The 26,847-nt window shown below is 41.6% G+C and overlaps 2 protein-coding genes across 2 annotated transcripts in view; one reads left to right on the top strand and one right to left on the bottom strand.

The window, feature by feature from the left end:
- hmcn2 (hemicentin 2) overlaps nt 1-26,607 on the top strand; it is a gene marked incomplete at its 5' end in the record, with an annotated part of 108,285 nt that extends 81,678 nt beyond the window's left edge. The window contains 13 exons of the mRNA XM_084055496.1: nt 7,838-7,975; nt 8,237-8,358; nt 8,842-9,085; nt 9,685-9,744; nt 10,913-11,032; nt 13,210-13,344; nt 13,838-13,957; nt 16,594-16,719; nt 18,416-18,544; nt 19,141-19,437; nt 23,291-23,410; nt 23,509-23,635; nt 24,165-26,607. Of these exons, the coding sequence (XP_083911622.1) occupies nt 7,838-7,975; nt 8,237-8,358; nt 8,842-9,085; nt 9,685-9,744; nt 10,913-11,032; nt 13,210-13,344; nt 13,838-13,957; nt 16,594-16,719; nt 18,416-18,544; nt 19,141-19,437; nt 23,291-23,410; nt 23,509-23,635; nt 24,165-24,522 (2,096 nt within the window). The 3' untranslated portion in view covers nt 24,523-26,607. The remainder of the gene's footprint in view (nt 1-7,837; nt 7,976-8,236; nt 8,359-8,841; nt 9,086-9,684; nt 9,745-10,912; nt 11,033-13,209; nt 13,345-13,837; nt 13,958-16,593; nt 16,720-18,415; nt 18,545-19,140; nt 19,438-23,290; nt 23,411-23,508; nt 23,636-24,164) is intronic.
- On the bottom strand, nt 1,008-4,377 carry LOC311043197 (protein disulfide-isomerase-like; the record flags this gene model as incomplete). The annotated part of the gene is made up of 3 exons (XM_084054379.1): nt 1,008-1,244; nt 2,734-2,834; nt 3,180-4,377. The coding sequence occupies 3 exons, from the start codon at nt 4,375-4,377 to the stop codon at nt 1,008-1,010; spliced, it is 1,536 nt and encodes a 511-aa protein (XP_083910505.1).
- Nucleotides 26,608-26,847: the final 240 nt, after the last annotated feature.

Genomic DNA, 26,847 nt, shown 5'->3' with positions numbered 1-26,847 from the left:
ATGCAAACATAATTTTCTTTAAAAATCCAATAATTAGAGTCAAAAAGATAAATTGAATATAAACTTCAAAACAAAAAAAGGAAAAGGGGGAAACAAAAAACGTTGACAGCATGCTTGCTAATCAAACACCACAATAGTTATTAGATGAGAAAAAATATTCAAAAAGTTAGTCCGTGAGACAAAAGGGAGCAGTGTATAATGATATTCAGAGACAGGCATGAGAGAATATGTGGGGGTGCGCGTGTACGTGCAAGTGCAGCAGTGCGCGCGCCCCCACACCTGTCCCAGGGCACAAGACTGGGAAGTACAAACGAAAACATCAGTTCAATCCACTAGTCCTTTCATTGCATGATCCACTCACTCATGTCCATCTATTCACGTTAAAGTCCAGAAGATAAAGTAGTGTCATAAAAAATCACATTAGTTATTGGTTGAGAAAGTATTCCAAAAAAAGAAAAAATGTTTTGTTCATGAGGGGGAAAAAAAGGAAGAGAGGAGAAAAAAAGGGCAATGTATGCTTTTGGCTTTCAGAGAGATGTGCGCGTGTGCGGGCACACGCACATGCGTGTGTGCGCTCAATCAACCAAACTGTAGTTGTTATGATCTACTCACTCATGTCCCAGTGTCTCGGTATGTCCTGATAGTCCCAAACAAAACAATGGCGAATTCCGAACATTTCTGGCCCACAATAACCTACCTGACCTGGCAGAGACATGTGCTCCGAGGAGCACTTTTTCTAGTTTCATATATTTGCCAGACCCAGAGGGTGGGCCTACATGATGCTTTGTCCCTATTTCGTCCATACATGGGCATAAATGTCGGTCCATCTTTTGTCCATCTTTCGTCCATACATGGGCATAGAAGGGACCTCGCATGACGTGACTTCGCATGACACGTCATGTGAAGTCCAGGGGTCTGGCAGTACCAGGTCTCCTGGTTCCCTTGTTTCCATTATACCGTCCTGCCCTCCTTTGTGCAGTGCTGGAACTGGGCAAAGCCGAGGAACACTATCGCTCCAGCGATATCTGGCTCACACAGTAGTCTTCAACACAGTACTTCTCTTTGGCCGCCTCCATTGTCCCAAACACCTGTGCCCAGGTGACGGTCAGGTGATAGTGCACTGTGCCCTGGTGCTCGTCCTTCAGTAGACAGCCTGGGAAGGTGCTTTCAATGAAACGTTTGAAGCGCTGCAGGTTGCTCTCCTTCTCTTCCTCCAGGTCCACCTCCTCTACGTCGTGCGCCACCTTTGGCAACAAGGTATATTACAGGGTCTTATTGTAAGTCGCTTTGGATAAAAGCGTCTGCTAAATGACTGTAATGTAATGTAATGGTGTAGCCGCTGCCAAACTTGCTCTGAGATGCTGGGGACTGCCCAGATACCTCTGCTGACCGTTGACCATAACAGCCAGCCTGGTGCACAGGGATTCACATTCCTCCATGTTGTGTGTCGTGATGACCACGGCCTTGCCAGACTCACAGGCACGTGTCAAAGGAGGGGGGGGGGGATCGTCTGTCTAAGGGAGAAGTGGTACTACCTCCCCCTTTGGCCTCCTGAAAGGTGAATTTTCAGGGCTGTTTTAAAGGAAGCCAGCGATCTATATTTTTGAGGGATATGGTCAGGCTATTCCACACCTGGGTGGCAGTGCTGTAGTATTTGTTTTATGGGTGGGTGGTACCAGATCGTTGTTTACGATGTTTGTTTTCTAGTATTGTGGCTGTGGGTGTCGCTAACTTCTTGAAGGTATTTAGTCAAATATGCGGGTATTGAGGGCAAATTTGCATTGACTAATTTGAAGACCAATCCCATTTTTTGTTGTTTAACCCTTCCATTGTGTTAGGGTCATTTTTTACCCGTTTTCAAGTTTAAATGGGTAAAAAGTACCCTTTACATTTCTCTATTGGAACGAGGCTTCATGATATCCTCAGAAATAACCATTTTAACGCAACAAAATTATTTATCATCATTTTAATTAATTCTGATGGTCTCTATAATAGAATTGTCAATATTCAATGTTTACATGTTTGAGAGTGAGAGAGACATGTCCTCAATTAGCAATTGCTATCAGGAGTAAAATAAAGTTTGAGTTTATGAAAAATAAATGACTTTTTACCTTCTATGGTATACGGGTCAAAAATGACCCCAACACCACTAGTGTCACTATTTTTTATAATAACATTTTTTTTAATTAAAAAACGAAAACAAGTATTTTTTTGGTAATTTTTTTTTTGGAAGTGTGTTCTAATTATTATTCTTAATTAATTATTCTATGATAGCTAGATAACATCATTATCCATTGCCTTCATTATAGGAAATTTAATGAGTGAATTTTAACATTTTTAAAATAGAAAACGAGATATTGAAAGATGAAACCCTAGCCCTAACCCAACATAATATTTTAAAAAGTGTTTAAATGGATATGAATGCATTACAAGTTAGCTATGAGGTGGGAGAAAAAAAAAATATGAAAAGAATAGCTTTTTTATTCTTTTGGGCTGGTTTAAATCACAGGTCAAATTTGACCCGCTAACACCACAAGTGGATGCAGTTTTCTAACACAATGCAAGGGTTAACCACCCTGTTTTCTACCCTGAGCCATCCTAGGCTAGCAAAATGTGTGGGAAAAAGGTGGGTCATGGGCCTGGATGTCCAAACTGGAATCCACCAGTTTCCCCATTCTGAGGAATACTTCCTCCATTGTGGTTACAGAAGCTTCATAGCTGGCGATGCCCAACTTCTCCCTGTTCACCTCCATCCAGCTCAGCAAACAGAAACTCAAACCTGTCGGTACTCTCCTTAGGCAATATGTAGGAGAGTTCCGCCCCCACGTTGTTCTCTAGCGTGAGAGAGTGAGGTGTCCGGTCTCAGGGTTCACAATACTTCTGGTTCATATAGCGATGCTCCGAATGCCATTCGTTCTTGCCAAAGCACTCTGTACATTTCCTATCACACTCACATAGAAACTGCTCACAGTCATTGTTTGGAGTAGTGCCGCAGAACCATCCACCATCGCAGATTATCTTATTTTCCTCACAGTACCATTTGTAGACTCTGACACCAGGATCAACATTACATCCTCGCCTGGTAAATTCCTCCCAACACTGATCATGGGCCTGGCAGCAAGCATCGACAGGGCATATTGCCTTCCCTTTCGGCCAGTAATTTAGCCCACAATAACAACCATACTGGTCATACCAGTAGGCATTATGGCACCCTGCACAACACGTATTGATCATGTTAATAAACTGGGTAGAGCTCCGTTCATCGCGTCGGGTCGTGTTGACCACTTCAGGAGGGTTTTTGTCCCAGTCTTCAGGGAAGTAATCGCTCGTGAGGTGGGGCTTGAGTTTTCCCTCGATGAAGAGTGTGCAGAATTCAATGATGTTGTCAGTGGTGATTGCCTCGTTCTCTGGTTTGTACTCTGTCATCTCATCTTCCAGGGTGATGAGACGGATGGCAGGGCATTGTTCCTCCTTCACACCAAAGGTCTGCATGTTGTTCTTGTTGTCATCCACGTCAGTGTCCATGAAGACGAACATGATCTTGCCCTTGAAGCCTTCTGCTGCCTTTTTGAATTGGTCCATTTTGGCCTCAAAGTCAGTAGCAGCCTTGGACATGAACATGAAGATATGGGACTTGAATTCTTCACCGAAGGTCTTAGTGACAGTCTGGACTGAGAACTCAGTGACCAGAGGCAGCTGGTTGGCCTTAATAAAGGCTAGGAGGTTGGCTTCGGTAAGCTCACCTTCAAAGGTGTTACGACCCTCATCAAACTTCTTGAAGAGGAGCACGCAGTCCTTGGACACCTCAAACTTTGAGTACACTGCATCATCAGAGGTCATCCCAAATGGAATATCATCTACCGTTTCTGCTGCGTTAATGAAGGCTTTAGCATCCTCGGATTCAGCATCCTTGAAGAAGCCAATGACTGCCACCTCGTTTGCGATCATAGACTCTGCCTGCGTGACATCCGCCAGGGTGGCAACAGCTGGGCCAGTGCGATTCTTAAGCCACTTGACAATGTCATAAGCCTGCCTGCCATCAGAGTACTCCTTGTGTGACTCCTTTTCTCCTCCCTTGAAGAACACGATGGTCGGGTATTTCTGGACTTCAAACTCCTGGGCCAGCTCTTTCTCTTCTGTGGCGTCTACCATACCGAGGCGGATATTTGACCCCTCTGCCTTCAGCATGCGGGCCGCCTTGGCATACTCCGGGGCCAGTTCTTTGCAGTGGCCGCACCATGGGGCATAGAAGTCCACCAGAATGTAGGGGTGAGCTTTCAACACCTCATCGAAGTTACTTTTCCTCAGCAGCAAGACATCCTCTTCCTCTGTGATCAGGGCTGACCAACTGCTGGCCACAAGCAGCGAGCTGGCCATAAGCAGTGTACAGAGAAGGACAGACTTAAACATAGTTACCAATGCAAAGCCTTTCTTACAGATCATGGAAACGAGCGACTCTCTCTTCAACTGAAAACCGTTTCTAGTACAAAGATTGAACTTGGCTACACTGAGTCAAGTCTCGGTCAGTGTGGCGTCGACACGTTTATTTATACCCCAAACTCTCCGGTCGGTGCATCACAGCCGTGCTCTAATTGGACAGAGATGTTGACATAATGATTGCCATATATGGTACAGTATGAGATCAAGTACCATATATGGTATGAGATGTCTGTATACTGTCTGTGTGTGAGTCTGTACATTAACCCTGGAGCCATTAGCGCCATGAGCTTGTAGATCTGCTATTCTTTTTTTTATTGGTTATCTTGTCACATCACTATGACAAGATAACCAGAAACAAACCACGAGTCAGCTCCATATATTGGCAGCAAAGGGGGCATACCCATATATGGGCATATACTGATGACATCAGGAATCTCCATATATGGGCATAAAGGGGACATGGCCTGACAGATACAGAGATCGTCTTATATGGGCATATGCATATCAGCATGCCCATATATGGGCATATACTGATGACATCATGGATCTCCATATATGGCCATAAAATGGACATGGACTGACAGATACAGAGATCTCCATATACTGTATGCCATACAGAGATGTCTGTTTCTGTCGGTCTCCCTTTTATGCCCATACAGTGCAGAGAGTGCTATTCCGCAGCTATTTCAATAGGAGTTTTGTTGTTGACATGGTATGGCATTTTGTTTGTTGGAGACACAAACCGTCATTGCACATATGCTGTCCAACATTAACTAAATTAAACAAAACATTCAAATGGCCTACAAGCAAATATTCACACAGAATTTATTCAGTTATCGATGTAAAAACAATTCAATGAAAATTGAAGAAAAAAAAGAAACATACATCTCCATATATGGGCACAAAAAGAGACATAGACAGACGGGTACTCTGACAAAGCCCCCAACACTATGACCCAGACATATTGGTCGGATCGGCAGTGCGACGTAAGTGTGAGGGCCGCATAGCCACCCTAAACTCTAGTTTAATATAAGGGACTGTAGTCTGTTCTCATTATATATTATCACTTGTTTCCCGTGTTTCTTTCTCTATTGCTTACCCTTTTTTCATGAAAAGGTTGGGAGCTTAAAAATAAATAAAATAAAATAAATTAATCACCCGCTCTTTCACACCTGTAAACAATTTGACATGACAATAATGTTGAAGTTGAAAGTGGTATAGGTTACAGCATGCAATGCACACGCCCGCACATGAAATATCATCAATGTGTTTTCTCATAGAGTTATAATGTATCAGAGTGTCATAATATGACAGTCATGTTTCAGGGCTAGTATCATATCATGAATTGAATATTGCCGCAAGCAACTCTTAGATTCTAGTGGTACACAGGGCCGTTGAGGGTTTTCCAATGAGCGCTTCCAAACTCGAACACTTAGAAAAATAATCACCTGCACGGAATGTATTGACAGAAAGTAGCAGAAAGTATGTCTATGGTGGATTTTTATGAAACAAAAACTTCCGTACAGCTGCAATGTTGGTGAGTTTATTGTTGTTTGTAAATATGTAAAAACAAATAGGAAAAACATGGCAGAGAAAATATTACCTCGCCTCCGGACGGACGGACAGGGGGCAAAACATACACTCTCGCCATGCCTTTCGGCCTGGCGGAGACAAAAATCTAACAGATCCATCTTGATCACATGACTTTAGAGATCATGTATACCGATTTGCATGACGTTTGGATAAAATCTGTAGGCGTAATGTCAAAACATAAGTTTTGCACAAATCGGCCTCCTGGTGGCGCTATAACAGGCCCATGTGAAAAATTTGGGGCAGAGGTTCTGAATTGGCATCAAGGGAGTGTGTGTGCATAGTTTCGCAGCGACCGGGCCAACGGTACCGGAGATTAGCTGCTAACGGACGGACAGGAGACACACACACACACACACACACACGGACACGGACACGGACACACACGGACACGGACGGACGGACAGGGTGGACAGGGTGCAAAACATACTCTCTCGCCATGCCTTTCGGCCTGGCGGAGACAACCGGGTACTGCAAGATGACCTTCCTCTGAGTGTGTGTACACTGAGGAAGGCACAAGGCAGAAATGTCTGTGTGTGTGTGTGGTGGACTTTTCTTTCAATTTGGTGGAACCTATTTTTGGCAAGTATTTTTCAAAAAATATCCCAAAATAGCTGATCTACAAGCTCACACCTTGTGAGCACTTAAGCCCTATTCATACATTTTATATATTATTGCAAGCTATTGTAGATTTATTGCAGATCAGTTATTTTCCCTATTTTCAAAATGGGGCTTAGCATCTTAAACAAACGCTATTCAAAATGTTCAAAAATAGCTGATCTATATTTCGATGCATTGTGAGCTTGTTTTTTCAAAAATGTCTGAAAATTGTCACCCATAATGATATGCCCAAAATAGAGATGCCAGGGTGATGAAATGTAATTTTGTCCAATCTGTATGGTTGAGTTTGTTAATTCTAGACTAATGTCTCACCTGGACACAGGATCTGACACACATTTTTACCTAATGGTCAAGATTCAATTTATCCCCTGAACAAGCAGGCAGGCTCTATTAGCTAAAGAATGTCAGCACTTGCACAGGAAACCTGGGTCAAATCCAAGGTAGAAGAGGAAAGTTACATAGTGCAGCTTTAACCCTTTAAGACCGGGAAGAACGCATCTGTGTCATTTTAAGATTTCTTTGGGCTATTCAAAAATAGCAGATATACTGTACAAGCTCATAGCGCGGCACCGAGTGCCGCGCTATGAGCTTGTAGATCTGCTATTTTTTTGAAAAATCGTGAAAATGTGTGCAAATCATTAGTTTGAATATATATATACTTTTTTAAAGTGAAAGTTTTTAACTGAAATCTTTGCTTCTGGGGATTTTACAAATGCCTTCTAAATCCTAACAGGTTTTTTTTCCCTAAAGTTTTTTTTTTTTATTTTTTTTTTTACTTATGTTGCTATATTTTCAATGGTTTTAAAACTTTTTTCATGTCAAGGACCCCCAAAATAATATGTATTTGTCCGCGGACCCCCTCCCATCTAAAAATATTTTGTTCCAGGAACCCCCAGAAGCAAAGATTTGAGTTAAAAATGATTTGCACAAATTTTCAAGATTTTTCAAAAAATAGCAGATCTACAAGCTCATAGCGCGGCACTCGGTGCCGCGCTATGAGCTTGTAGGTCTGCTATTTTTGAATAGCCAAAGAAATCTTAAAATGACACAGATGCGTTCCCTTCCCGGCCTTAAAGGGTTAAGTGATTAAATATTGAATCAAGACATTTATAACAATGCAACTCTACAGGTATATTTCAATGGTGCTTCAAGAGGCATGCATCTCTGATGCTGTTGTGTGTTCCAGGTCCCTTGATGCGGTGTTTGGTGTCAGTGTTTGCTCCCGTCTACTGGACCACCGCGCTGCAGAACGAAGCCACCAGGAACGGCTATTCTGTCACCCAGGGCCTCTTCAGACAGGAGTCTCAGCTGGAATTTGAGACTGGTGAGCACACAGCACTACAGACCTACATAAGTTATTCTACTCACTGTCCTGGTTAACAGGAATAAAACCAGGACAAATACAGGTTGGATATCATTACGCATGTTTGAACCCATCCAGATGACCCACTTCTGTAGTTCACAAGATAACCAGGAGGTGGCACTGTGCACCATCACTTCTTATGTGTATGTTCATGCAAAGTTGTATTGTCCACTTGTAAAGTACTGATGATTTATGAGATTACATTCTTTCATATTCAACCAGGGGAGGTTCTTCGTCTGACCCATGTGGCCAGAGGGGTGGATCCTGAGGGGGTTTTGCTCATCGACATCGTAATCAATGGATTTGTCCCACCGTCGTTGACCAACTCTCATCTGAGTCTCCAAGTAAGTTCCCCGAATTTTGTTCAGTTGTGCTCTGTTCACAACGCATTGTGAGCTTGTAGATCTGCTATTTTCCAAAGATTTGTATACATTTGAAAACTTGTGAAATGGGACATTCTGCATAATGAGTACTTTTACTTTTGTACTTTAAGTATATTTCAATACCAATACTTCAGTACTTTTAACCAAGTACATTTTGAATTCCTGACTTTTTACTTTTTCAGGTATTTCTACATTACAGTATTCATGCTTTTACTTAACCCATTAAGACCTGGAACGCATCTGTGTCACTTTAGCTTTCTTTGGCTATTCAAAAATAGCAGATATACAAGCTCATAGCGCGGCACCGAGTGCCGCGCTATGAGCTTGTAGATCTGCTACAAGCTCATGGAAGACATGAAGTGAATGTCTTCCATCAGATACCTGTAATCTGCTCAGGTTTCTGTAATAACATTTGGGACCACTCTCTCTCCTCTCCTGTATAAGGAGTACGATGAGTCGTACGTGCAGACGGGTCCGGGCCAGCTGTACTCCTGGTCCTCTCAGACCCACCAGAGAGAGAGAGGGCCCCCCATGGTGCTGCGCTGTAACCACACCATCATCTACGAGGGCCAGGAGGAACGCCAGGGGCCCCTCCTGCAGCTGCTCAGAGTCTCTGGGCTCAACAGTGTCTACAGCATGTTCACTCTCACCCTGGACTTCCAGATCACTGCCAACTTGCTCATACCAGGTTTGTGGGCCCAAATGATCGAATTTGTACGTTTAGCTAGTAATACATAAACTGTGGTGGAAAGTAACTAGGTACATTTACTCAAGTTCTGTACTTAAGTACAATTTTGAGGTATTGTTTACTTTAATTGAGTATGTCCAATTTTCTGTACTTTTACAAATATTATACTTTTACTCCACTACAATTATTTGACAACTTTCTTGTTATTTTGTAGATTTTGATTATTATTACAAAACATACATTAACCACTTCATACCCACATACATTTCGGCCAGTTGAAAATAGCCGATCTACAAGCTCACAATGCGTCGCGATGCGACGCATTGTGAGCTTGTAGATCTGCTATTTTCAAAATATTTGCATACATTTTATACATTTGAAAACTTGTGAAATGGGACATTCTGCATAATGAGTAGGCCTACTTTCTACTTTTGGTACTTAAACATTTTGATACCAAATGCTTTTGCACTTAGCACAAGTAAATTTAGCTTGTAACAGAGTATTTCTACGTTGCAGAATTGATACTTTTACTTAAGTAAAACATTTTAGTTCCACCACCACTGATAACTGTTCATGCTAATGGCGTTCTTTTCCTCCAGAGGGCGATGGAGAGACATGTCCTCAAGGCTTCTTCCTGGACACGGCCTCCTACTGTGCTGGTATGTTTATTTTCCACCTCCTGTTTCTTATAGATAATAGGCGACAGCTTTAACGTGTAAAAAACATGAATCTATGAGATGGTTTTTAGAATCAAGACTTCATGGCCACAGTAGTGGGACTTTGGTTTCAGGAAGTGGGACAATAGGCCTGTCACGATTAGCATAATTGTCTGGTCGCAAATTTAGATAATCACAATTATATCGCATAATCGTTAGCGGAAATAGCAGATCTACAAGCTCACAAGGGGTCGCATCGCAACGCTTTTTATCACTTTTTCTCCCCAATGTAATCGTTATGCCAATTGATTCCTCCCCACACACGTTTCTGTGTTGTCACCGCTGTTGTAGCTACTACTGCAGTGGTTCTCAAACCTTTTCACGTCAAGGACCCCAAAATTGATCAACATTTGGCCTCGGACCCCCATCTGAAAATATGCTGTGCCAGGGACCCCCAGAAGCAAAGATTTGTGTTAAAAATGTTCACTAATGTTCAAGATTTTTGAAAAATAGCAGATCTACAAGCACATAGGTGCCGCGCTATGAGCTTGTATATCTGGTATTTTTGAATAGCCAAAGTATAAAAGGTTGAAGTGGTTAAAATTATGTGATGCTACAGTATGTTAACTACTTTTGCTGGGGACCCCCTGGAACCCCCCCCAAGGACCCCTGGGGGTCCCCAGACCCCACTTTGAGAACCAATGTACTACTGATTCACCTGCCAGTGAGGAGGCCCCATCATCTTTGTATATTTAAGTTATTTGTCATTATCCCGGCAAGGGGATTATTGCCCCGTGCAATTTTGGTGTTCAAAGCCTAAAAGCCAAACGTAAATGCACTTTGTACTCGTATGTTCCAAACGCTATTATTTGTGTGACAATTCGTCGTCAAGTACAATGTCATGATGGTGACAGCCAGTGTTGCCAGGTTCTGTGAGAGTAACAAGCAACCAGGTCTAGGAAAACCAGCCCAAAAGAAGCGACTATGGGCCACACGAGCACTTTAACATATACATCAGCTATTTGAAAATAGCAGATCTACAAGTTGTACTTGTAGATCGGCTATTTTCAAATAAAATGTTGCAGGGAAATTATAATAAGCAGATCTGGCAACCCTGGTGACAGCCCTAAAGTGGGGGCCATTAGATAATGAAATGTGTCCTGGTCACCAGATGAGGACGAGTGTGATCTCCAGTCTCCCTGCTCTCACTCCTGTAATAACATCATGGGGGGTTTCTCCTGCGCCTGTCCCTCTGGCTTCACCATCTCCACCGAATCCAACACCTGTCAAGGTCAGGACAACCTTTTTTTTCTATGAAAATGTAAATATTACACATACAGTGTACTACAGTCAGTGTAACTTTTTTTTACCCATTAAGGCCTGAGGCCGATTCTATAAAATGTCTTCTAAATCCTAACAGTTTAAAAACAAAACGTATGTTGCTATCAGTGGTTCTCAAACTTTTTCATGTCAAGGACCCCCAAAATGATATTGGACCCCCATCTCAAACTATTTTGTTCCCGGGACCCCCAGAAGCAAAGATTTGAGTTACAAATGTTCGCTTTAAAATATATAAATATAAAGATTTGCACAAATTTTCAAGATTTTTCAAAAATAGCAGATCTACAAGCTCGTAGCGCGGCACTCAGTGCCGTGCTATGAGCTTGTAGATCTGCTATGTTTCAATAGCCAAAGAAACCTAACATGACACAGATGCGTTCCCGGTCTTAATTGGTTGAGAAGTTGTGTTCTACTTTGCATAATAATATGTACTGTACATAGATTTGTGTACACAACTACATATATAAATGCAGTGCATTTATATACATACAAACATCAGCGTTTCATTGGCCAATAAAAGAACAAAGAAAAACAAGACGGGGGTCTAAAACAGCATGGCTTCCATGTGGATCTTGGACTTCGTGCGGCCAGTGCTGACGTTACGTCAGTTATGTCTCCATATTTGGCCACGGTTTCAGCCTGATTCGACACGCCTTTGACTTCCAGTATTGACCTCAGCATGTTTGAATGTTTGTAAACAAACGCATATTTCCAGGGTAGAATGTCTATGGACATTTTGGCAATATAAAATGAAGTGTCCAGTACATTAGCTACAGTATGTCTAGTTTGCCAACCTATGGCTATTTTAGAACAAAATCATATATTTCTAATGGTCTAAAGCAGTGGTTCTCAACCTGTTGGTCGGGACCCCCAGGGGGGTCCCCGCATGCTTTTGGGGGGGGTCCCCTAGATGACAGTGATGTGGCAATTTAAGGACTTTTAATACCTCGAAAAGAAAAAGACCAGTACTGCATCGAAAGTAATCAACAAACTACACTATAAAAACTAGTCAAACATTGGCCAAGTTTTCAAATGATATAAGAAAGAGGCAAAAATTGTGAAAATGGCTGATCTACAAGCTCACTTGAGGCGTTGTGGGCTTGTAGATCGGCTATTTTCCACAATATTTATCTGTGGAACCCAGTCAAACTTGTCAGGGTGGGGGGGGGGGGTTATTTTGAGGGGTCGCGGCCTGAAAAGGTTGAGAACCACTGTTCTAAAGTGTCCACTGTTCTTTTGGTTGTGGTGATGTAATGTGGTGATGTCATGATGATTTGGTCAGTAACATTCAAGTTTAAAAAGTTAAATGAATCTAGTGCTGATCAGTCCAACAGTCTGTAAGGTTATCCCCTGACTCACAGACTTAGGGACTGACAGAAAATCTCTCTCTATGGCCTCGGCAGCCACGCTGTAAAAACAAAAGGAATTTAAGAAGTAAGGGGAGGTAAAATGATTATATCAGTAGTTTATTTTAGTTGGCGGGGACGGTGCAGATTAGAATAAAATAAATGATACCAGAGCTAGGCGTAGGCTCACTTTCAAATGGATCTCTTATTTCCCTATGACCTCAACAAACCGTTTTCAATCCCCTCTAACTCAGAACTCTCTACAAAAGATGTGAATGGTGTACTGTCCGTGTTTGACCTGTTATCATGTGGTGTAAAGTACATTTACTTAAGTAAAAACTTTTAAGTACTTTTACTTTTATGGAGTATTTCCAAATATCAATACTTTTGTACTTTTACTCCGCTGCAATTATTTGAAAACTTTAGTTACTAGTTACTTTGTAGATTTGATTATTTACCACTTCAGCCCTATTTAAACTTTGGCCATTTGAAAATAGCCGATCTACGACGCGTTGTGAGCTTGTAGATCTGCTATTTTCAAAACATTTTTATACATTTTAGACCTAATGATAACTTGTGAAACGGGACATTCTGCATAACGAATACTTTTACTTTTGGTACTAGAATATGTTGATGCCAATACTTTTGTACTTTTACTCAAGTAAATGTTGATTACCAGACTTTTACTTAGAGTATTTCTGCATTGCAGCATTGACACTTTTACTTAAATAAAACATTTGAATACTTTTACCACCACTGACCTGTTATCATGTATGTGCAGATATCGATGAGTGTGCCCAGGGTTCCCACATGTGCCACTACAACCAGCAGTGTGTGAACACAGTGGGGACGTATCGCTGCCAGGCCAAGTGTGGCCCAGGATTTAAACCCAGCACCATGGGGACCAGCTGTGAAGGTAAAGACTGTTAATCACTGTGTTAACCCATTAAGACCTGAGGCCCATTCTACAAAATGTCTTCTAAATCCTAACATTTTGTTGAAAAAAAAAAAAAAAGTTTCTATATCAGTGGCTCTCAAAGTTTTTCATGTCAAGGACCCCCAAAATGATACGTATTTGGCCGCGGATCCCCATCTAAAAATCTATTGTTCCAGGGACCCCCCAGAAGCAAAGATTTGAGTTACATTCAAAGATTTGCACAAATTTTCACGATTACTCAAAAATAGCAGATCTACAAGCTCGGCCGCGCCACAAGCTTGTAGATCTGGTATCTTTTAATAGCCAAAGTACAAAATAATGGTTATAGCTAAAATCTAAAATGACACATATGCGTTCCTGGTCTTAATGGGTTAACCTGTCTCAACTTTATATAGTATACTGTATGTATGTAGAAAAATGCAATGCTCTTGAAGATCTGCCAAACCTGATCTGTAAGTAATGTCTCTTTCAGATGTGGATGAGTGCCAGGAGTCTTCTGTCTCGCCCTGTCAGCATCAATGTCTCAACACCCTGGGGTCCTACCGCTGCGTGTGTCACCCTGGGTACCAGCTCTCTGGACACCGCTGCCTGGGTTAGTTTGTTATTTAGATTACCTTTATTGGCCCAATAGGACATGTGCTTGCAGGCTGCTATGTCAATAGAACACAATAGACAAATACAGTACAGATCAGTGGTGGAAAAAGTACTCACATGTTTTACTTAAAGTAAAAGTATCAATACGGCAATGTGAAAGTACTCTGTTACAATATAGGGCTGAAGTGGTTAATGTATCTTTAGTAATAATAATCATAATCTTCAAAGTAACTAGTAACTAAAGTTTTCAAATAAATGTAGTGGAGTAAAATATTTGGATCCAAGATGTAGTGGAGTAGAAGTAAAAGTATTGGAAATTGGAGATACTCAAGTAAGGTACAAATACCTCAAAATTGTACTTAAGTACAGTACTTACATAAATATACTTAGTTACTTTCCACCGCTGGTACAGATAAAGATGGTACATTAAAATGGTACATCAGAAAGTGCGTACCATCATAATAATAATAATAATAATAACAATAATATAGTGGTCATTCAACTAGCTCAGCAGGGCTCCTCCTCCTACGGATCATAAACAGGAGTCTGAAAACATCTGGAAAAGGCATGGACATTTTGGTTTTGGATTTTGGGGGGATTCACCCCCCCCCTCTCACACACACACACACACACACACACACACACACACACACACACACACACACACACACACACACACACACACACACACACACACACACACACACACACACACACACACACACACACACACACAGGGTTCAGGCCTGACCTGGGGTGTTCATATATGAGCCTGTCAAGGCATACTAAACAGAAAGTGCAGTCGTTTATAGACGTTGAAACCTGGCTGGGACTCAATCAGTTATTCTGAGATGAGAATCAATCTCAACAAAGAGGTGCTGATGGACTTCAGCCATGGAAATGTCAAGAAAGTGACCCCCCCTCTCCCCTCAAAAGATAAAATAAATATATATATATTATTTTTAGGCAGTTCAAGTCAGGCAAGGCATGACACGTTAATTTAGTAGCACAGATCAAATTCAATATGCTTTACACGAAACATTAAGAGCAGTGCAAAAATAAACACACAATTATATTATTAATATTATTAAAGACTTAAAGAGAACAGAAAATAAGACTAAACTAAAACAGATAATACCGTGACAGTAAAATGACATTGCAGCCCCAGAAATGTCTCAAAACCCCAGTAAAATGCAGCGGCAAGCAGAAAGGTCTTCCATTTAGAAGAACTGAGAGCTGTAGCAGACCTGCAGTTTTTCTGGGAGCGTGTTCCAGATATGTGGTGCTTAAAAACGGAATGCTTTTCCTCCGTGCTGAGTTTTGACCCTGGGGGCAGAAAGCAGACCTGTCCCAGACGACCTGATAAGTCTGGATGGTTCATAAAGTTGCAGAAGATCAGAAAATGAAATTTTGGCCCTAATCCATTAAATGCTTTATAAACCAACAGTGGTATTTTGCCATAAATTATTTGACAAACAGGAAGCCAGCACCAGCCACTGTAACGATCTGAGAACTGGCGTGATGTGATTCTTGGTATTCGTACAGACTCAGCAGCAGCATTTTTAAGCAGACCTGTAAAGACTGTTTACAGGTCTAGTCGAGTCTACTGAAGATAAATGCATGGAAAAGTTTGCTCAAATCTTGCTTAGACATTATGTCCTTTAATCCAGTGGTTTTCAACCTTTTTAATATCAAGGTCCATTATTTATTCGGCATTTGAGCCACGGACCACCGTTTGATGAGATTTAGCCCCTCAGACCCCAAGACACTATTTTGTTGTCGTTGGATAAAGATTTTGTCAAAATAATTCTTTATTTCTTCTACGTTCTCTAATTGTGTAGACTTCTTGTAAATTAAGTAAGGCAGATGCGTAACAATAATTTACCCTTTGAGAGCGTGAAATGAAACCAAGTGGAGCCGTAAGGGTCCATTTGGTTTCATTTTACACTCTTAAGAGTACACTCATAAGGATCCATTTGGTACCCAACTCTCCATCATTTAGCTGGGGACCACCTGGAAACTCCTCAAGGACCACCGGTGGTCCCCGGACCACTGGTTGGGAACCACTGCTTTAATCCATGATATTCGGTGATAAGGTGACTTTGTAATTGTAATTGAAGCCGATTCTACTATGTCTCCTAAATCTCAACAGTTTTCTGAAAAACGTATGTTTCTGTATCAGTGGTGCTCAAACCTTTTCATGTCAAGGACCCCCAAAATTATATGTATTTGGCCGCGGACCCCCATCAAAATATTTTGGTCCAGGGACCCCCCAGAAGCAAAGATTTGAGTTAAAAATCTTTGCTTTAAAAAAATATATATTCAAAGATTTGCACACATTTTCATGAATTTTCAAAAATAGCAGATCTACAAGCTCGTAGCGTGGCACTCGGTGCCGCGCTATGAGCTTGTATATCTGCTATTTTTGAATAGCCCATAGTGTAAAATAATGCTTTTTTGCTCAAATCTAAAAATGACACAGTTCCAGGTCTTATTAGGTTAATGCATGTGGCTTCAGGTCTGACTCCATGGCTGCATAAGTAGACAGCAGCCTGTGGCATTGGCCAAGGTTATAATGGATGACAACTCTTATTGCAATGATTGTAATAACGTAATGTAATGTTATTTCTACAGACATCAACGAGTGCATGAGAAATGTGTGCCCAGCTCATCAGCAGTGCCGCAACACAGAGGGAGGATACCAGTGTTTCGACAGCTGCCCTGTTGGCATGACCAAAGCGGAGAATGGGGCCTGCATGGGTAAGAGAGGCTATTATCATATTATATTATGTCCTGATGAAGATCTGATTGATAGAAATGTTGACGATGCCATAACATACAGCGGAGGTAGTGTCCAGACACTACCTCCTTTTGTAAGAGGCCATTATACACCCATTATCTTTCTCTTAAAGATCATAGTGGTGGGTCCTGGTAGTTGACGTTGTTAGTGCGTTCATGCACAGCATTATGTGACATCAATCCAGCCCACAACCTGTCTTGGCATGTAATCTCCACATTCTATTATTTGCAGTCATTCATCACTGTACTGTCTGGTAAAGTACGTACAAATGCTCTGTAACAAGAGTTAAATCTGTATTGTTGCTTCCCAATGTACAGGTGAAAGAGTCTCCCTTTCCAAACTTTTGCTATTGATAAGTCACTATGTCAGCACATTGTGGACAAAGCCACATTAATCACAATGCAGTGTTCATTGGCAAAGCCATTCCATACAGGCTGGCTGTTTGCGTGCATGTCCTAGTGTGGCGGGGGGGTCTATGCCAAATTGATCTCTATAAATACTTCACTGGAAACATTTTCTTTTTAACAAGCATAGATTTTAAACTTCGATCCAACTTTCACACTCTTCATAAGGTTCATTTTCACTTGGCCAGGTATTTGCTGGTTTGTGCAGACTGTTCATTCTGCGGTTGTTTATGGCTGGAGGTGGAGGTGGTTCTATTTTGTGACGTCATGCACACATTACCTATGATTGTAATTGTCTACTTTGTGATTATGCAATACATACAGACAAACCCTCTGGCCATATCGTAAAATAAAAGGTAAACCGTAGTGATGCGCAGGCCGACCCGTCGTCCGCAGGTCCCGCAGGTTGAACCACCACGGGGCGGCCGCACAGGTCAAGGTTTCAGACACAATTATTGCGGGGCGGGCGTTGCGGGTCAACAGCGACACACGATGCAATTATGCACAGCTGTCTCAATGTCAATCTAATTGTTGGAAAAACGGCCCATAACACACACACACACACACACACACACACACACACACACACACACACACACACACACACACACACACACACACACACACACACACACTCCCTCACTCTCTGTCTCTCTCTCTCCCTACCTCTCCCACCCCCCTCTCTCTCTCTCTCTCTCTCTCTCTCTCTCTCTCTCTACCCCCTCCCCCCCTCTCTCTCTCTGTCTCTCACTTCAATTTGAATTCAAATGAGCTTTATTGGCATGAGAAAACATACGTCTACATTGCCAAAGCAAGAGTGGAACAAATATTGCATATAAATAGGAATACAATCTCTCCCTAACCCCCCCCCCCCCCCCCCTCTCTCTCTCTCTCTCTCTCTCTCTCTCTCTCTCTCTCGTTGATTTACATATTGTTTTGCGGGATGGGTTGGGTCTCTCTCTCTCTCTCTCTCTCTCTCTCTCTCTCGAAAGTGATTGAGTGGACAGGCTTGGCGTTGCTAGTGTGTTGAAAAGCCGGTCGGTAGGCTACTTTTTGTTTTTGCGAGTTGCGGGACGGGCTGTGTCGTTGATTTACATATTGTTTTGCGGGATGGGTTGGGGCAGGTTGGGCTCCGTGGTGGGGGCGGGTTATGAAAAAACCTGACCCCATCACTGTGTTTACATCACTAGTAAACAGTATTTGAACATCATGTTTAGTACAAATTAAATATCACTGTTTTTTATTTTTTTAGATATTGACGAGTGCCAGGACGGAAGTCACATGTGCCGCTATACTCAGATATGTCAGAACACCGTTGGAGGTTATGGTTGTGTGTGTCCAAGAGGGTACCGTTCCCAGGGAGTAGGACTCCCATGTCTAGGTAAGGACATTAATTTGTCTGATAATACTGTAAAAAACAGTGGTTTTCAACCCTTTTCATATCAAGGCCCATTATTTATTCAGCATTTGAGCCACGGACCACCATTTGATGTGATTTAGAATCTCAGACCCAAGACTTAGAACATTTTGTTATCATTGGATACGATTTTGTCCACAATTCCATGCTGTATTGATTGTGGTACCATTAGGAGAGATAACAGGCCAACGTTGATCAAAATAACAATTCTAACAATTCCTTAATTATGTAACGCAATAATTTTACTCTTGAGAGCGGAAAATGAAACCAAATGGACCCGTAAGGGTCCATTTGGTTTCATTTTACGCTCTCAAGAGTTAAAGATCTATACTTACCAACTCTCCATCATTTAGCTCTCAAGAGTTAAAGATCTATGGCTTACCAAATCTCCATCATTTAGCTGGGGACCACCTGGAACCCCCTCAAGGACCACTGGTGGTTCCCCGGACCACTGGTTGAGAACCACTGCTGTAAACCATCATCAGTCATATTACAAATCAATACAAACATGCAAAAAATATATGAAGAATTGAGTTAAGTGTCTTTGTTTTTCCTTTCAGATATCGACGAGTGCCTGCAGACGCCGAACCCCTGTGCGCACCAGTGTCGCAACGTACCGGGCAGCTTCAGGTGCCTTTGCCCGCCGGGCACCGTGCTCCTCGGGGACGGGCGCTCTTGTGCCGGCTTACAGAGAGGGCAGACCTTCACCAACGGCACCCGTGTCAGAGCCAGGCTCCGTCCGCAGCTCGTCTCGTCGCTGGGCAGACCCATTCTCTCGCGCAGCACCCACGGGGCGTCCCGCATCACCAGACAGAGCTGTCCCATGGGGTACACCAGCAGGGACGGCACGTGTGTGGGTGAGTGTAACGGGATTCGAACCCGGGTCTCCCACGTGGAAAGCCAACATCTTAACCATTAAGCCATAGGGATATCTCAATCACTCGGGGGAGATATTAGACTTTCAGGCCATCAGGCTGAGGTAGTGAACCACTCTGTTACACTCACCCCCCTTTTGACCTCCTCCTCCCACGGGGAAACTCCATCCGGGTCACGGCACCATTGTAACGCCCGGGATTCGAACCCGGGTCTCCCGCGTGGAAAGCCAACATCTTAACCACTAAGCCAAAGGGAAGTCCCTGTAGGTCAGGGGACCTGATTAGACTTTCAGGCCATCAGGCTGAGGTAGTGAACCACCCTGTTACATGAGCACAGAGACAACTATCAATGGTTTCTAGGCAGTAAACAATAACAGCTGCCCTGAACATGTGAACGTCCGGTTTTGTAACTGTTGCCTTGGGAAACGAACATAAACTATCAGAGAAACAGCTGTTAGTTAGCTAGCTAGTCTACAAAAACTGCCCCATAAGATTTGTTTTATCCATCACCAGCTCAGGTTGTTAGTAAACAGCTGAGGATGTTGACAACAATGGACATCTGTAGAAGAAGACGTTCAGAAATTGACAGTGGTGTAAAGTAACTAAGTACATTTACTCAAGTACTGTACTTTTTTTTAGGTGCAGTTTTTTGTACAATTTTGAGGTATTTTTTATTTTACTAGAGTACTTCCAATTTTCATTTATTATTATTTGAAAACTTTAGTTACTAGCTAATTTGTAAATTTAGATTATTATTACAAAACATACATTACCCACTTCAGCCATATATACATTTTGGCCATTTGAAAATAGCCGACGTACAAGCTCATAATGCGTCCCATCGTGACGCTTTTTTGAGCTTGTAGATCTACTATTTTCAAAAGATATTTATACATTGTATCCACAAGTCTCCTAGGGCATCATGGGCATCACTTCCTGTCGATTTGATCAGGTATCAGGGATCAAATCGACAGGAATTGATGCCCATAATGCCCTAGGAAACTTGTGAAATGGGACATTCTGCATAATGAGTACTTTTACTTTTGTACTTTTACTCAAGTACATTTTGAATTCCGGACTGTTACTTGTAACGGAGTATTTCTACATTGCAGTATTGATACTTTTAATTAAGTAAAACATTTGAGTACTTTTTCCACCTCTGGAAATTGAATTGTTCTTGTTATCTTCATTCCTATTATAAACAAAAGAGACCCAAAAAAAAAAAATACAACATGAAGTCATACTGAAGAGACACAGCCAAAACGGCGGTTTAGCCTTACCTAATTTCCAATACTATTATTAGGTGACTAATAAGATCTCATCTGGTTTTACTACCGCTGAATGGTTGTTATTAGAGAATTTGTCTTGTGGCCAGGCCTCATTACATGCTCCGCTCTGTTCGAAACTCCCCATTATCTGTGTGTTGTGAAACATTCTTTAAAGATTTGGGCACAGTTCAGACGGTCATTTTCACTTAATGATTTCTCACCCCCGAACCCCCTATAGTGAGTAATGACATGTTTACACCCTCTATCATAGATAAAGGTTTCAATACCTCGACTTAAAGTGGGTTTACCTCAAATCAAAGGCCGGTGTACTGATTATAATCTTATGTCTTTTGATCAAATCACACCAAGGTTCAACATTCCTCGTTCTCACTTCTACAGATTCTAGCAGAGTTTCTTTTCATCTATGCTCCGCCCATTTTCCATCTCAATCGCCCCAATAAACTATTCTAGCACTTAAGTTTTAAAGGGGTAATTGGCACGATACTCCTTCCTCAGCTCGCATAATATGGAAACTTTAATTTTATTAAAGAAATCCATTTGGAAAAGGATCTGAAGATGCAAATGACTAAATATCGTGAAATGCCATAGAGGGATCATTCTTTCTCTGTACTTTTGAGACACCATAATTATTCAATTCAAAGTTGTTCATCGTCTAAATTGGTCTTAAGGTATGTTGGCTTAATTTGTACCAGATTTTAACTCCATGTGGTGTATGTAAATAAGGATCAGCTACACTTTAGAAAAAAGTCCATGTCTTTTCTAAGGTCTTAAAGCTACCCATGCATAGAACCTTCCGTTGTTGCAGTATTTTGGGTTGCTCCACAAGTCCTTCACATAACCTGAAATGGGGTTTACAGGGATTTTATGGCTAAGGGGCGTTGTTAGGCACGACGCAGAGCAGAGACTCATTAAGCTAGTCTGGTTTAGTTCCATGTTGGTGATTGATTTAAAATCGATAGTCAGAACTTTCTGAGTGCAACAAGTCTGAAAACAGTAAACGGACCAATAGTTTAACAGTCCCAGCATTGTTTCTTGACTTGTACAGCTCTTCAATTTATCTCTCATTAATATCAATATGTCTCCTGTCCTTTTTTAAAATATATATCTCCCTGTCTTCCTCCTCTCTCCTGTCCATCTGTTTTCACCACACATCCAGGTTTAGCCCACCCAGTAAATCAAAATTCACAACAAAATCTGACATTTTGAAACAATTTGTTTGATGCAGTAACACTGACTGATGTAATGCGGTCACAGGTGTGTGTTTATAGGGTATTTTACGATGACTTTTGAAGGTGGCATAAACCATCATAATCAATGACCGGAATGATCCATTTAATAAAATGGGATTTACAAGCCTCTTGGTATGCGACTTACAGTATATGGCGTTCACTTTATGCATTAACGATTTTATGCATGATCTCCATTTTCTTTTAGTCAATGCCAATTCCCCCCATGTTTGTATAGTTCCTGGCATTGGCAACTCCTACTTATTGGTCTTGGGGAGGGTGTAGACAACTACCTTGACCCCAATGTGTAGTTGCCAGCCGCTTCTTTTCACAGAGACAGAGAGGAGTTTCACTAGGTAACGCATGCAGAGGAACATGCTATGCTTCCCAGTTCCACCCCCTGCTAAACAGCTGGCATCAACTTGTACTGTAGGAGCGGTGTTGCCAGATTCTGTGAGAGAAACAAGCAACCCGGTCTAGGAAAACAAGCCCAAAAACAAGCGAACATGGGCCACAGTAGCACTTTAAACATATACATCAGCTTATTTGAAAATAGCAGATCTACAAGCTCACAACGCGTCGCATAGCGACGCGTTGTGAGCTTGTAGATCTGCTATTTTCAAATAAAATCTTGGGGGGAAATTATAATAAGCAGACCTGGCAACACTGTGAAGGAGTCTCCAGTGCAGTGACACACAAACAGTTTGTTGGAGCGCCCGGCCCAGCCAGACGCACCATTTTGAACCCCAGCTTCCACTGTGGTTGGACATGAACTCTTCCTGGATAGAAAAAAAATCTTTTCTACTAGAGATTGTGCCCTCTCACAGACTTACTAAGATCCTAGAGACCCGATGAAGACCCACAATGGTCGAAACGTTGTTTAACTTTAAAAAAAAAAAAAAAAATCTACTGAGAGCTACAGTGTGCGGACTTCACTTCCTTTCCTCCAATGTACGTATTGTTGTTCAGCACCTGAAAAGTTTTTGTTGGAATGTGCGCGCTTCCCTCTGGACTCTATTTACTAATGTCCTACCTTAGTTAATATTGCCCCCCTTTGTTTTAAATGTTCTTTATTTTATTGTTATTTATGATGATGATAGTGTTGTGGTCCTGATGCATTAAGGGTGGGGTCCTGTAATGGGGTTGAGGAGAGGGTTGTGGGTGGGAGGAGGGGAAAGACAAGTGTTTAGAAAACAAAATGTAAATAAATGTTTGTTTTTCATGTATAAAAAAAATATAAAAAACTAATCTCAAACCAAAAACAAATCTGCATTCCATCAACTTTGTTGACCTCTTCAACTTGTTGTCTTGCATATACAGACGTGGATGAGTGTCTGCTGAGGAAGCCATGCCAACATGAATGTCGAAACACCGTTGGCAGTTTTCAGTGCCTCTGTCCCTCCGGATACCAGCTCTTACCCAACGGCAGGAGTTGTAAAGGTAAGAACATTACTTGCCATACATGAACTACATCCTGCATCATGTTGCCTGTTTATTACCGCAGCTAACAGTAAAGACATTCTAACCTCTGCCTCCAGACATAGACGAGTGCGCCGTACAAGGTATCCAGTGTGGACACAACCAGATGTGCTTTAACACCCGGGGAGGGTACCAGTGCCTGGACACACCCTGCCCGGCCTCCTACCAGAGAGGAGGAAGCCCAGGGTAAAGTACCAGCCCAAAATATACTGTATATGTGAAGAGTAAGGGTAGTTAGAATATGGAACAAAGAACAGCATTCACATTTTGGTGAAGTTGTAAATTGAAAATTGTTACATGATTATTTGAATATTCGTTAGTAAATGTAAAACGTTTTCACAATTATTTTAATAGATTTTTCGTTTTAGCCCCATTTTATTTTAGTGCAAATGTCAATGACAATTTGACATGGCGTAAAAGACATACAGTACTAACAAATGACTGTAAAATAACTTGCCTTACTAGTACAGTGCAGTGGTTCTCAAACGTTTTCATGTCAAGGACCCCCAAAATGATATGTATTTGGCTGTGGACCGCCCCCATCTAAAATAGCAAATCTCCAAGCTCATAGCTTGTAGATCTCCCCCCCCCCCCCCCACGGACCCCTGGGGGTCCCCGGAGAACCAATGCTGTAGTGCTAAAGTGTATTTAGTGTGTTGTTGTTAAAATGATGACATAATGACAGTTTCTCTCCTGCTACTATACTGTATGACAGGACGTGCTACAGACCCTGCTCTCTAGACTGCGCCGCGGGCGGCTCTCTGATCCTGCAGTACAAGCTGCTGACCCTCCCCCTGGGCATCCCGGCCAATCACAACGTGGTGCGACTGTCGGCCTTCTCCGAGTCGGGGGTCCTGCAGGAACGTACGTACTTCACCATCCTGGAACAGGAAGGGGACATGTTTGGGATCAGGGACGAGGCGGGCAGGGGGATCATCTTCACCCTGCGGCCCCTGGACAGGCCGGGGCTGGCCCGTCTTAAAGTACAGGCCACCACCCTCTCTGTGCAGGGAAGGGTCAACTACCAGAGCATCTTCATCATCTACATCTCCATCTCCAGATACCCCTACTGATAATCTCTGGGCTGTGGTTTATTCTGACTGTGGCCCCGCCTAGGGGCATCTGAATGCTTCTTCTCACCCCTCCTCACCTGGGCAGTTCCCCCCGAAAGCATGGATGCCTAGGACGACAGTGGGCCATGCCAAGAAAAGCACTAATGAACCAAGATAAGGCAAAGCATAACAAACTAGAAGATTTGTACCCTGATTTGAGGGACTGAATGAAATTGCGAGGACAAAGGAAAGGTGGTGTTTGCCTTGGATATCCAAATCTCAAGCAACCGTAGTGATTGGTTAACCGAACCTAAATGAAATGGACAATATATGAAGAGTTGATTTCCAAACGCTGTATTTCCCTTGCAGACAAAAATGCCTTAAAATTGTAAAATATTCCCATGTTTTAAGCCCTGTGTTGCAACTATTTATATTGTAAAAATGTAACAGGCGTGACAGTGTTTCAATCAAGTGTTTTCTAATCTTTTTTTATATTTGTTGTTTTTAAACTATTCATGTCACAGAAATATGAAAGGTGCTACTCTGAATGTACTTGAGTGTCTTCATGTTCATGATTAGCAACATCCATATCAGCACTAGAGCCCGACCAATACCAGATTATCCATGTTTGACTGATATTTTGTAAGTCAATTAGATTTTTTTTTAGAACATTTAAAGGTAGGGTAAGTGATATTCCTTTGTTAAAATACATGTTAAATAACTATATATTCTGATAGTAATCATTGGTATAGTGTTTGTTCAGTAACAGGGGTCTCCCTGTCTCTCTGGCTCTTTAATAAACAGAAAGTGCATTTTCAGGTCGGGATACCAATTTCAGGCCAATCAGGAGAGAGAACTCATACAGGATAAACAAGTGGAATTGGAAGTGATGACACAAAGAAATGGGCAGACAAAATTGGAACTGGAACAATATCAAATTGAAGTTGATAAATGGGTACTCTGTCCCGATTGGTTGAAAATTTGCAACCCACCTGAAAATGTATTTTCTGTTGGAGAGATGGGGGAACCCTGTTGTTGAACAAACACTCTATAGCAATGAATACTGAATCAGAATATAGTGCTTTAACCTTTAAAAAAAAAAACGTTTTGTTTTGACCAAAAATATCACATTGAATTATAAGCAAACAAATAAATAAAAATACACAACATGCATACAAACAACTTTTTGATAGATACAAAAATAAATAATAAAATAAATAAACTTAAAAGAACATTTAACTTTAATTATACAATGAAAAAGCAAACAAATACAATTAAAATACACATAAACTGAACATTATTTTATTTAACCACTGTAGCCCTATGCTATTTTTTTATAGCACATCTACAAGCTCACAACGTGTCAACACATGGTGAGCTGGTAGATCACATTTATTTTTGCCTACATTGACAAGGGTTGAAAGTGGTGAAAAAAATCGTGACACATCGTCAGCATAATTGTACCCATCGTACAGATCGTCCCAAAAAGTCAAATAATGGCTGATATATCGGCCAAACAGATCGGTCGGGCTCTAATCAGCACCTCACTCAGAAGTGAAGTGTGGATATTTCAAGAAAATAAAATGTTGCCAGGAGATTGTTAACTTGACCTAGATTTACTGACCATGTGGAGAGAAGGAGAGTTTGATTGTACTTATTGGACTCTACAGTGTGGTATTGGCCTCAAATAGCTGGAGCCGTGCAGCTACGCATTATCACCAAACCAAATGCCACGTCTTTCCCTTAGTCATTACTATATTCCAACCATTATACAGCATACTGACATCTGGAGTGTGCTGTACAGTAACGCAAATACACATATAGGCTTGCTTTTGAGGATGGAAGAGGGAGGACTTAAGACCAAAGAAAGACACTGATTTTTTTCCTTTATATCAACAGCAAATACACTGAAAACTGTTGAAGTGAAAGTGAAGTAAAACTCCACATGTGCAAACAGTACAAACCTCAGTGTTAATTTAACTCTGACACTCTCAGAGTTACAAGTGGATAAATTAACTGATTTTACTGGGTACATGGAGCAAACATATGGTTTACCTTGTAGATAAAACAAAGCAACATTTCAGTGTCACTGTAAATTGATGTCTAATCAAGAAATAAAACAGATAACAAACAGACCATTTTGTTTGTGTGTGGGCATGCTGCCTTTGTTTATGTGTGGGCATACTGATAATGATACTGACATGATACTGACATTATACTGACATGATACTGACATTATACTGACCATGATACTGACCATGATACTGACACGATACTGACATGATACTGACATGTTACTGACATTATACTGACATGATACTGACCATGATACAGACATGATACTGA

This window comes from Gymnoscopelus microlampas, assembly GCF_963454915.1.
Source record: "Gymnoscopelus microlampas genome assembly, chromosome: 4".
In the NCBI taxonomy this organism is placed as follows: Eukaryota; Metazoa; Chordata; class Actinopteri; order Myctophiformes; family Myctophidae; genus Gymnoscopelus; species Gymnoscopelus microlampas.
The sequence above is the reverse complement of the archived record's forward strand: the minus strand, read 5'-3'. Positions and strand labels throughout refer to the sequence as shown.